This window comes from Antechinus flavipes, chromosome 4 (assembly GCF_016432865.1).
Source record: "Antechinus flavipes isolate AdamAnt ecotype Samford, QLD, Australia chromosome 4, AdamAnt_v2, whole genome shotgun sequence".
NCBI classification, from domain to species: domain Eukaryota; kingdom Metazoa; phylum Chordata; class Mammalia; order Dasyuromorphia; family Dasyuridae; genus Antechinus; species Antechinus flavipes.
The window spans coordinates 349,146,052-349,158,854 of NC_067401.1; the positions used below are offsets into that span (position 1 = coordinate 349,146,052).

The 12,803-nt window shown below is 37.4% G+C and overlaps 1 protein-coding gene across 8 annotated transcripts in view; it reads right to left on the reverse strand.

Annotated features, from left to right (window-relative positions):
• RSPH3 (radial spoke head 3) overlaps positions 1–12,803 on the reverse strand; it is a 143,133-nt gene that overhangs the window by 119,957 nt on the left and 10,373 nt on the right. For 6 of the 8 annotated variants that reach the window (XR_007953663.1, XR_007953662.1, XR_007953664.1 and 3 more), the window contains exon 1: positions 2,615–3,030. The exons of the other annotated variants lie outside the window; for them this stretch is intronic. Coding sequence is in view for 3 of the 6 variants with exons in the window: in XM_051998019.1 (XP_051853979.1) it covers positions 2,615–2,730 (116 nt within the window). In the remaining 3 variants the exon portion in view is untranslated. Of the gene's footprint in view, positions 1–2,614; positions 3,031–12,803 lie in introns of those variants that run through there. 8 annotated transcript variants of the gene reach the window in all.

A 12,803-nucleotide genomic window follows, 5' to 3' on the forward strand; every position in this document is an offset into this window, starting at 1 on the left:
TCATTTTTCACCTTCCTCCTCTTCACATACTTTGATCCGATCCCATTGACCTCCTTACTATTCCTTGTACACCACACTCTGCCCTCTCCACTCTTGGCATTTTCACTGGCTGCCTTCCATGCCTGCAATTTTCTTTCTCCTCATCTTTGTTCTTCACTTCCCTGGGTGTCTGAGTCTCAGCTGAAATCCCACTTTCTTCAAGAAGCCTCTTACCATTCCCCTTCTGCAAGCACCTTCCCTCTGCTGATTATCTCCATAAATTTTGTTTGTACACAGTTGCTTGCATGGTTTCTCCCCTTAGACAATGAGCTCCTGAAGAATAATCAATCAATAAACATTAATTAAGGGACAACGAGGTGGCCCAGTAAATAGAGTTCTGAGCTTGGACTCAGGAAGATTCATCTTCCTGAGTTCAAATTTGCCCTCAGACACTTACTAACTAGTGTAGTGTGTGACCTGGGCAAGTCCCTTAGCCCTGTTTGCCTCAGTTTCCTCATTCGTAAAATGAGCTGGTGAAGGAATTGGCTAACTACTTCCATATCTTTGACAAGAAAAATCTCAAGAGGTCACAAAAAGTCAGATGTGACTGAAATGACTCAACAACAAAAAATATTAAACATGTACTATTTGCCAGGTCCTGTGCTAAAAGCTGGGTGTACCAAAAAAAAAAAAAAAGAGGGAAAAGACAGTCCCTGCCTTCAAAGAGCTTACAATCTAATGGGGGAGATGACATGCAAAGAAATACATATAAAGGATAGGTAGGAATAAATAAAAGAGGGAAAGCAATGAAATGGAGTTGGGGAAGGCTTCCAGTAAAAGGCAGAATTTTATTTGGGACTTTAAGGAAGCCAGGAATGTCAGTAGTTGTAGTGAAAAGAGAACATTACAATATGGGGGACAACCAGACAATGTCCTGTATTCAGAGATGGAATGTCTTGGGCAGCATTAAACAGTCAGGAGACCAGTGTCACTTGATGAAAGATTATGTAGCAGGAAGTATATGAAGGAACACTGGAAAGGGGGAAGGTGTCTGGGACTTGACTTAACACAATGCCTGGAACTTAACATGCATTTAATAAGTGATATTTGACTGACTTTTGCATTCATTTACATGTGTATATACATACATGTGTGTATATGTGTGTATGTAACTAAGTTTTCACCACTAATTGTAAACCATTTGATGTCAGAAGTATTTTGTTTTTATCTTTTTATCTCCAATGCCCGACAGTGCCTGACACCTACCTACCAGGCTACTTAATGTCTACTAAGCTTTAAGTAACTCTCTTTAACAGTATAACCAACTTTAGTTTTGCTACTTCTTCGCATATTCCAAGTTTTTGCCAAACTGCACAAATGCTCTAAGTTTCCTCATTACCATTCTGCCTCCACTTTGGCTCATACCAGTTAACATATTTGGGAAGGGCTCACCATCCACTCAATTTGTTGATATTCCTAGCTTCTTTTATGCTCTAACTTGGGTACCATTGCCTCCCTGATGAAGCTTACTCCAAATTAAGCTGGGTAAAATGAATCTCTCCTTTAAACTCTTCCATTGCCTTTGATAATTTAACAATTTGTATATTTATTGTTTCTCTCCCATTACAATGTGACTCTTTGAATACAAATGCTTTGACATATCTTACCCTGACTGGACCTGAGATTTCATGAATGTAGGAAATGCTACTCTTACAATTCAGCACTTTTTTTCCTGTAACTTAAAAGTCTGACAGCAGGTGTTTTTAACTTGAGTCTAGGCCTTGGGTGTTTTTTTTTTTTTTTTTAATGATAACTATGTTTCAATACAACTAATATTGTTGTATTGGTAATATTAGGTCTATTATTTTATTAATTTGAAAAACATTCTGAGAAGCGGTCCACTTCTCAGGATTTACCTGCCAAAGGGGTTCATGACACTAAACAGGTAAGAACCTCTGCCTTAGAGTTGTCTAGAGCACAAAGATCTTTAGTGACTTGCCAGAGTCACACAAATATATGTTACAGACTGGACTTTAATCCCCAGCCTCAGTTTTAGTTCCTAGAGCAGGGCTTTATGTTGTGCTGCAATAAATAATACTAGGTGGTTAATATAGAGATACTCTGCTATTCTACGGCATTGGATTCCTTGCTTTCCTCTGGTAAGATACTTCATCATATTCCCAGTTTTTGCATTTTCACCCGGTGTCTACACAGCCTGGAATGCGCCCCATCATTTCCATCTGTTGGTTTCCTTTGAATACCAAATAGAGTTTCATCTTCTACAAATAAGCCTTTCCCAGATTCCTCAATCTTAGTGCTTTTCCTCTGATTTATCTCCCATTTATTCCATACATAGTTTGTTAATAGTTGTTCCCAAGTCGTCTCTCCATCAGACGGCGAACTCCGGGGAGTTTGCTTTTGTATCCCCGACGACTAGCTTACCGACAAGCACACACAGTAGGCGCTTGTTGACTTGTATTCCCTGCGACTTGCCAGGCCCCAAGCTTCCTAAAGATTTCTGGAGGAAGCATGTGGAGGAGGGAAAGGGGGAAGAGCTGCAAAGGGGGTGGTGGGGTGAAGGGGGCTTCGGGGGAGGCAAGGAGCGGGCGTGGGGGGGGGGGGCTCAGTTACTCACGACGACCCGTAGAAGTCCCGGTAGCGGCGACGCTGGCAGTTCAGGGGTCTGGGCCGGCTGGCGAAGGTATAGGTGCCGGCGGCTCTGGGGCTGGAATCAGCCAGGGTGGAGGTCATTGTGGCGGGAGTAGGCCGCCGATCGGTCGACGGGCTTGGCTTGCAAGCAGTAAAAGGCTATCGAGCTGCGCGGCCCGCGAAACTACAACTGGTGCCACGAGCAGAAGCTCAGTGGAGGCAGAAAGTGGGTCAGGCGGAGCGGGAAGCAGCCTTGGTAGGTGGTCTGGGATCCGCTCCACTCCAGTGACCTTGCGGATGCCGCACAATGCTTGCCTGTAGCTACCGGCATGGTTGCTCGGCAACGGAGAGTTCTGTCTTTTGCCAGCGTCGCTAAGGTAAGCAATCCTGGCAGTCAAGGGAGAGGGGCGGGGCGCCCTTCCGTGCGTCACGTCCGGGCGACTTAGCCAATCTTGTTAAGTCTCTCCTCTACGCCTCGGGGTTTTGCGCAGGCGTAGTGAGTGGAGGTCTCATTCTCATTCTCTCCTGGCGTGCGAGCTCTCCTGCTGTGCGATATCGTCTGTATACATGCTCTTCCTCTAATAAGGGAACTGCGTAGGGCAGCCACCATTCCCGCTCCTCTCCTCCCTCCCAACTTCTCCCTTCTCCCCCAAATGCAAGGTAACTTCTTGAGAGCAAGTGCTTTAAATTTCTTTTTATTCCCACTCTTCTCCTCCCTTCCAACTTCTCCCTTCTCCCCCAAATGCAAGGTAACTTCTTGAGAGCAAGTGCTTTAAATTTCTTTTTATTCCCATTCTTCTCCTCCCTTCCAACTTCTCCCTTCTCCCCCAAATGCAAGGTAACTTCTTGAGAGCAAGTGCTTTAAATTTCTTTTTATTCCCACTCTTCTCCTCCCTTCCAACTTCTCCCTTCTCCCCCAAATGCAAGGTAACTTCTTGAGAGCAAGTGCTTTAAATTTCTTTTTATTCCCACTCTTCTCCTCCCTTCCAACTTCTCCCTTCTCCCTCAAATGCAAGGTAACTTCTTGAGAGCAAGTGCTTTAAATTTCTTTTTATTCCCACTCTTCTCCTCCCTTCCAACTTCTCCCTTCTCCCTCAAATGCAAGTTAACTTCTTGAGAGCAAGTGCTTTAAATTTCTTTTTATTCCCATTCTTCTCCTCCCTTCCAACTTCTCCCTTCTCCCCCAAATGCAAGGTAACTTCTTGAGAGCAAGTGCTTTAAATTTCTTTTTATTCCCACTCTTCTCCTCCCTTCCAACTTCTCCCTTCTCCCTCAAATGCAAGTTAACTTCTTGAGAGCAAGTGCTTTAAATTTCTTTTTATTCCCACTCTTCTCCTCCCTCCCAACTTCTCCCTTCTCCCCCAAATGCAAGGTAACTTCTTGAGAGCAAGTGCTTTAAATTTCTTTTTATTCCCACTCTTCTCCTCCCTTCCAACTTCTCCCTTCTCCCCCAAATGTAAGGTAACTTCTTGAGAGCAAGTGCTTTAAATTTCTTTTTATTCCCACTCTTCTCCTCCCTTCCAACTTCTCCCTTTTCCCCCAAATGCAAGGTAACTTCTTGAGAGCAAGTGCTTTAAATTTCTTTTTATTCCCACTCTTCTCCTCCCTTCCAACTTCTCCCTTCTCCCCCAAATGCAAGTTAACTTCTTGAGAGAAGTACTTTAAATTTCTTTTTATTTTTGTGCATATCCTTTGGATTTCCAATTAAACCAAGACTTATTAATCACCCCATATTCAGGGTACCTTGCAGAGAATCGGAAAATTAACTAATTGGACCATACAGAGGACTTTAAATTTGACCAACATTTACTAAACTCGCCTAGGTACCTTGAAACGCAATGTTTAATAAGTATTTGGTAAATTGTAAAATTAACTCATTTATGTTGAACAGAAAGGGATTTAATAAATGTTGAATTGAAAGCCCTTTCCATGATCCTGAGTACATTTGGGGACATAATTGAATATTGATGGAACTTCTGATCACAATGTCCTTTATACCACTGGGTTTATAAACCCAAGAGGGTGAAAATACAAGATTATAAATATAGATAATGAAGTATTACTTTAATTTTTGACAAAATTTGCAAAAACACATGAATTTAGAAAAAAACCACCATATTTAGAATTTATCAAAATCACTATGAATTATCATTCTATATATTATTTAAATAACAAAGCATCTGGTTCATGGTAAACTCTTACAAATGTTTGTTTCCTTCTTTTCTTTTAAAATACAGTATAATTTGAAGGCCCTTTCCAACTATATTCCAACTTATCTTTCTATGCTCGTGCTAGTCTTCTAAATACAATACAGTATTCTAGCCAAAGAGTTCTACTTTGGTGCCATATTTTTCATCTTTCCTTTCACATTACTGCGCTTACACTCATTGTCTCTCACAACAAAATAGCCATTTCATGTCCCATTCCCTCTTTTATGGCTCTTCTCAAATAAACTTTTCTCCACAGCCTTCTCTGTGAAACCTATTATTTCCTGTAGTGTTTTCTTCTTTAAATTATAAAGTTCTCTGTGAGCAGGTTTCTTGGGGAGCTTTTGGGAGCAGCCTTCGTTGTAGTTCAGAGTAATAATCACCTCAGATGCAGCCAGGAATTAAAGTCTAGTCCTTTATTGTCTCCTTCAAAATAGCCCGGTTAGTTTTCATAGAGGCCTATCTCTCTCCTTGATTCCAAAAGTTCCTGTTGCTAATTTTGCCTCTGCCAGCTTCAGCCTCTAACTCCCTCTAAATCCTTTGTTCTGCCCAACTGAATCCTGGCTTCTCAATCTCCCGAAGTCTCTAGTTGGTTTGTGGGAGCTCCTTATATATGATCTCTTAAAGGTTGAACTCAAAGTTTAACTCCTCCTCCCAGAGTGGGATTGTGGGAGCTGTGACTTGTGAATCTTCTCCACTGAATTTGTGAATCTCCTGGACTTGGGAATCTCATGGATTTGTGAATCTTCTGAAGTGCCTATCAATTCCAGTGACTTAGCACCCTTTTTCAAGTTCTGGCCCATAACAATTTCCCTCTTTATTTTTATCATTTTATTTGCTTCTCCTTTGGATCAGTTATTTATGTAATTTTTGTTCTCCTCCTAAGATTGAAAGCCTGACAGCCAATTCTGCACAATATTGCTCCTGGTAATGTCAAAATATTGCCTTGGAAGAAAAAAATGCAAAGTACTATAGCTGCATAATATATATGTTTGCTGGATTTTTTCTTTTAGAATTGGTGTGGTTTGGACTGGATTCAGTGTGTTAGTAAGTAGCAAAACAATGCTGAACTAGAAGTCAGAAGCTTGGGTTTGAAATCCTGATTTTTATCTCTTATGTAGTCATCAACTAGTTCCTTTGGCTTTCTGTCCCTCAGTTTGCTCATCTGTAAGATGAAGGGATTGAATGCTAGATGAATCTTTAAGGTTGTTTGGAGCTTTAATCAATCCTACTTTGATAAGAAATACCACAAATTATAACCAATGACCATGAGGCATGAATTCATAAACTTTCACCACAAATTGTCAAGTGTGTGTTGTTAAACACAGCAATACTCAGTAGTTTACATCTTTATAGAAAATCAGATGTGGGAAAATCTAGATATATGAAACATTTTTATATTATGTAAATTACACTCATTTGTCACATAATAAGCATGCATTCTGTGAATATAATTATAGTGTGATTATGTACTCTTAAAGATTTTCTCTTTAAAGAGTCAGTTCCTAGTATATTTGAAATATTTTAATTTTTTTTTAATTGACATTTTTCTTTTTAGGAATATGCCAACTGGTAACTCAATAAACATTTAGATTTTATTATTATTACTGCTACTAAAAAACCATTCTTAGGATTAAGAAGGTTTTGGTTCAAGTTCCTTTTCTTCATTTACTGCCTTTGTGAAGAGGCAGCATGGTATAGTAGATAAGAGTACTAGAATAGGAATCAGAAGACCTTCATTGAAGTCCTATGTTTTGCACATTGTGTTACCCTAGGTAAATCATTTAATCTCTCAGTGTACTAGGCATCTCTTTTAAAACTACCGGCTGTTTGCCGGTTTGCATTGAAGGATGGAGTTTCCTCACCAAGGAATTTAATTGGAGCTAGAGGCATGGTTACAATTATAAAAGCTGACACAAAATAAGGATAGGGAGCTGGCAGAAATATTACAAAATAAACTGAATTATTATTTTTTACATATTTTAAAAATAGCATAGGACTGCTACATATATTAAGCTCTTGATAAATACTTATTTTCTTCCTTTTAAAAAAGAGTATAAATCTGGAAAACAGTTTTTTTGTTTAATAAGAATATTCCATTTTTCATTCTTTGGTATCTCCGTTATTATTATTCAGAATGTATTTACCTATAATAAAGATAACTTTAAAAATTACAGGTATACATTACTTTGAGAAAGCTACATTTGAAAGTCAGGAATTATAAAAGAGCTAGTACTTGATTATATTTCGTTTTGTAGAAGGATTCATTATAGAATTTCTTGGAATAGGGAACTTCTTTACATTTAAAATACAGTTTGGTTTATAACAAAGAGTTCTGTAGTTTTCTAGGAAATTATTGCCTAATAATGGCTTACTCATGTAATGAGGAGAGGGGAACATGCATTTATTAAGCTTCTACTACGTGCCAAATATTCCTTCAAACACTTTTACAAATATTGTCTCATTTTAGCATTACAACAATTCTGGGAGGTTGGTGATACTACTATCCCCATTTTGCAGTTGAGTAAACTGAGGCAGACAGATTAACTTATCCTTGTAGAGTATACAAAATGCTTTCCTCAAAATAAACTTATGATGTAGGTAATCATTCTAACTAATAGATGAAAAAATAGTCCCAGATTAGTTATTTGTTCTAGGCTATAAACTTAATAAATGGAAGAGTCAGGATTTTAAGTCAAATCAAATCAATAAGTGCTTATGAAATATCCACTATTTGCCAGGCACTGTGATAATCATCTGGGATATAAATACAAGCAAAAGGAAAAATAGTCTTTTCCCTCAAGGAGTTTATGCTCTAATGAGCCAAGATAACACATAAAAGGTAGCCATAAGGTAGGAGGTAGCGCTGTCTTTCAGTGGAGACTCTGAGAGAACACCCAAAAAGAGAAGGGGCCACCCAGGTAGGGAGATCTTGTCCAGGGCAGAAATGAGGAGAAGTCTGGAGAGTCAGAAGCAGCATCAGGAGGAAAATCCAGGCTTTCTAAAACTAGAAATTATGCTACCACACACTGATCCAAAGTGAATTTCCCATATTTCTACAAACACGTTTGCTTTCTATTCTCCCAAAATAAATAAATAAAGCTTGAATTGTCATTTGTTAGCTGTGGGAAAGTAAAACATTATCCACACCTTAGTAGACCAGTTTTATGAGTATTTTATCTATAACTATAGTCTGTCTCTCATAGTATTATTATCAAGTCTGTTTTGCAGATGATTGATTGACCTGAGGTTCCAAGAAACAGGAGAACTAGTTTACTTTGCTAATAACTAGTCTGGGACTTGAACCTAATTCTCCTTGATCATACTTTTCTCATACTAGATTTTGTACCGTCTCATTTATACAGGTTTACACATTTATATGATCTTGTTATAATGTATGAAAACTAATGGATCACAATAGACACTACATGATAATGGTTTGTTATATTTAGAAGGCCCCTACTCTAAATTGGGGTGTCCTAAGAGCTGGAGAGAGGTCTCTTCTTGTCTCCAGGTCTAGCATTCTATCTTATCAAAAACACTTCTTTCTTATTATAGATGAAGAAACAAAAGTCCTTTGAGATTAAATGACAAGTCAAAGTCACACAGTAAATAATGAAGCCAGGATCTTCCAGATCATTGAGCTTTAAAGCCCTTGTTCCAATAGAATGTAAGCTATTTGGGTAGGAAAAAAAAATAAGAAAAGTCTGTCTTGTTTTTGTCTTTGTTATTGCCAATACCGAGTACAGAGCTTAGCACTTAATAGGAGTTCGATAAATGCTGATTGATTAACATGCCAAACTGCCTCCTTTTTCAATTTTCAATTTTAAGTTACCAAAAAAAGTCTCTAGTCCATGTGTTGTATTTTAAGTACTAGGGCTGACTGGAGAGGTTGGTGGGGGAGTTGGGGTTCAAGTATAAGATCTTTAGCTCACACTTAGTCTTCAGAGTAGAGAGAGTGCCAGATATGGTGTAGCACCATGGGATCATGAAAGAAAGCTGAGCTATCACCCAGTGCAATTCTTTCGTTTTATAGATGAAGAAATTGATACCCAAAGTCCAGGCCAGTTGCCTGGGATAACCCAAAGTTAATTCTGCATAAGTACAATAAACTGTTTTCCTGGGAAGTCCTTTTGCTAATAAGCAGGTTCCCACAGAGCTAGGCAGAAGGAATAGTCTTTTGGTAAATTGCATTTGCAAATACAGTATATTACCTAATAGGAAATGGAATTTCCTCATCTGTGAAATAAGGAGATTGAATACAAACTAAGGTTTCTTCTTACTCCAAAATCTATGAGCTTCTAACCCCATTTTCTGTCCCACTTGCCCTTGTTTTGTGCATCTTGAGACAAATTCTTATATAGCAAAAAGAATGCTGGATTTGGAGTAATCTGTGTGATTTACAACAGACTAAAGGAAAGGTTTGGGTTCCACAGAAGAATTAAGTGTTTCAAATGCTGAGATTATTTTTTCAAATGACTGGAGTGATGGTAGGCTAAGAAGATTTTTAAAACTAGCCTACAATATTCATATTGAGTTTGTGCTAATAATAATTTCATAAGTTACAGTGCTAGCATTTTAAAATATAGCTTTCTGGCATTCCCCCCCTTTTCCTAGGGAGGGAATTAAAATTTAGGTATTCTTCACTGGATATTTTAAAATTAAATGTTTTACTAAAGATTTGATGTTGAGCGGTGTCACAATCACCTAAGCTTAATTCATGACTATTTACTTTTAAATTAATTTCAAAAAATAAAACATCTTTAACAATTTTTCAATCATTCTTTTTTAGTTCCTCCCTCGGGATTTTTGTCAATTCTTTTTCATTCATTTTTCTTTTTCAAGAATCAGTTACTCTGATTCTGTCTTTTTTTTTTTTTTTAACATTATTTCATAAACTTTTTTCTAGATTTTCCCCCTCATACTTGTTGGTTTCAATCGCATTATAGTAATGTATTATATTTTATTAATGTTCTGCAATTTATTTATCTGTTTCTTTGCTTTTCTATGTCTGTCTATCTCTTTAAGGCTAGTCTTCCTCTCTTCCCCAGGTGGGAAGATTTGATCTCTCTCTGATTGGCATGGAAGCGTTGACCTTTTCTGTTTCTACTCTGGACCAGTTGCCACCTTAAGCAACTTGTTGATCTCCCCTTCCCTGGAGCTCACTATATTCATGCCAAATTTATGGCCATCCAGGAGGCATTAACCACTGCTGCTTAAAACTCCTCAACTCAAGAGATCTATTAGTCTCCACTTATTGATTAGCTGAGATTATAGGTGTGTGCCACCAGACTTAGATTCCACAATTTATTTAACCCCCTTTCCTTTTATTGAACATTTAGGTTATTTCCAATTTGAGAAAATTATCCATAATGCTATTATAACATATTTGCACAGATAGTTTTGCATGTGTGATTTTTTGCACGTCCTTTTAAAGCTATACTGAATAATTTTCTCTTGATAAAAAAATGCTACAGCGATTCATTCTTCTAGAAGTCAGGGCTCAGATTCTTTCTAGTCAGAACATAACTAGGATTGAGACCATGAGAAAATAGGAGGGGTTACAGTGTTCCTAAGAGGTTTTTTTTTTTTTTAAACACATCAATTTTTTAAAAATAAATTAAAATGTAACAGTCAATTGATGGAAGTTTCCTATAAGGGAAATCAACACCTAATGCTTTGCAAATCTTAAAATTTGAAGTGGTCTAGCCAAAGGATCTGAGAATAAGTGAATGTTTTCAGGAATGAGTAAGCTAGAGTTGTTTTGAAACTCTTATGATGTAGTTATTCAGCTGCTCTTCCTTTATGGATTTATACTGTTCCTCTTTCTGGTAGCAGAGACAGTTGGAAAGAGTAGTTCTGGGTAATAACTAATATTCTCTCCATACTGTATATATAAGAGATCCAATTTTGTATGATTGCATTTAAGTCTACATGTTTATTTCTTTGCTTTTATTTTTGAAACCCCAAAAGGCTTACCAGTGCTGAATATTCAGTGTTTTTTTCTCCCCTTCGCATCTATAAAACATATACAATAAAACAAGGAGGAGTTTTTTCCCCTAGCAAAAGAACCTCAATTTGTGGAGTCTAATAATAATCATTCAGTTTTAGGTGTGCAGAAACTAGCTCTAAGTGATTTGGGAGAGCAATTGTTAACTTTTCAGTGTGAGCATTTACTCTTCAGAAATCAGTAATTGCTTAATTTTATTGTTTTGCTGATTATCTGGACTTAAGGGTTAATAATGCAGGTTAAACTTAAAAGTATGAACATACACATTTCTCCCAAATGGAAGGCTGTTTGTTAAACATTTACTGGCACACCTCTGTATTGATATATAAATATACTTCAGAGAAACAGAAGTATATTTTGAACCTCACAACATTCCTGCATCTAGCCTACATTTACAATCTTGGGTATTTATTCTGGGGACCTCTGTTATAGACACTATGGGAGGGAAAGAGAGTTATTACTCAAATGTGTACTGTGTATATTGTTCTCTATTGCGTGTGCTAGTGGGGGAAAGCACATAAATATAGACAATTAGGGGCTGGACTTGTTATTTCACAATTTAGGGATATCCAGGAGGAAGGCAATTTATAGTTTTAGAGAATTGCCTTGGGTAATGAGAGATAAAATGACTTGCCCAGAGTATACAGAGTCAAGGAACTGAAAACAAAACAATTGTGGGGAAACAACAAACATTTCCTTCTCTGAATTAGTGAGCCCTATGTTAGAATAATACTATAGCTGGGTCCACATAATTAAGCACATTGATATAACTCAAATATGGAAGCTATAGAAGCAAAATAACACCCCAGTAAAATAAAAATTGATTAAGATAGGGTACTTAAAACGTTTAACATGAAACTGTGTTAAATTAAATAATAATTTTTAATTGCTTTAAAAACTTTTAAATTATCTTATATTACATAATATTTTGTCAGAGACATTATAGAGAAGATTCCTGGATGGACTATATGACTTATGAGCTCCCTTCTAATCCTCAGATTTTATGATCTATGATCCTGATATTTATTAGAGTAAAAGGGCAAAAAATTTCCCCCTTACCCTCACATATAACTCTCCCCACCTATGATGAGTGTTTCCTGTAAGGGAGACATAGCTCCCAACAGCCTTTCTTAGCTCTTGCTTCCATCTTAGTATCTTTCTGGCTTATTCTCTTTCTTATGGCTACAGTGAAAAGATAAGGAAGAACTAGAGTTCCAAAATGCTTGTGTTGGAAGATAGATTCTTATTAGAGTAAGTTATATCTGTTCATTTTCAAGTTAGCCTGCTTATTCAGAGACCTCTTTACTCACTAGTGTCTTTAATGCTCACATATTTATTTTCATTTTGCTCTCACAACAATCCAAAGAGGCAGTGAGGGATCAGCATCATTCCCAACTTATAAGGGAAATAAAAGCAAAAAGAGTCCAGGTGGCTTGTTCCAAAGGGCACATGGATCATTAATTACAGGGTTTGATTACTGTAAAATCCTTCTAGCTTGGTCTTGAGTTTTTTCCATTAGATCAGGTTGCAATTCATAAAAGACAAGGATAGAGAGAGAGGAAGAAGATAGAAGGGAAAGAAGTGACCTCAATATGACCTTCTATATTCTGCATTCTACATTCATAATTGTCATGTTAAAACATTTCCCACAAAGGTTTCAGGTATGTCTGGCTCTGCCACATGTTACTTGTGTGACTCTTGGGCAAATTGCTTCATCTCTCAAGTTCTCAATTTCTTCATTTGTAAAATGAAGGGAGTGAACAAGATTCCAACTTCTTAAATTGTGGTTTGCAATCCCATATGGGGTCTCATAACTGAATGTGATGGTCATGAAATTATGATTTTTTATCAGTAAATATTTGATTTCTATATCTATTTTATATACTTATATACCCGGGGATCACATGAACATTTTTCAGGCAAAAAGGGGTTGTGAGTGAAAAAAGTTTAAGAAGCCC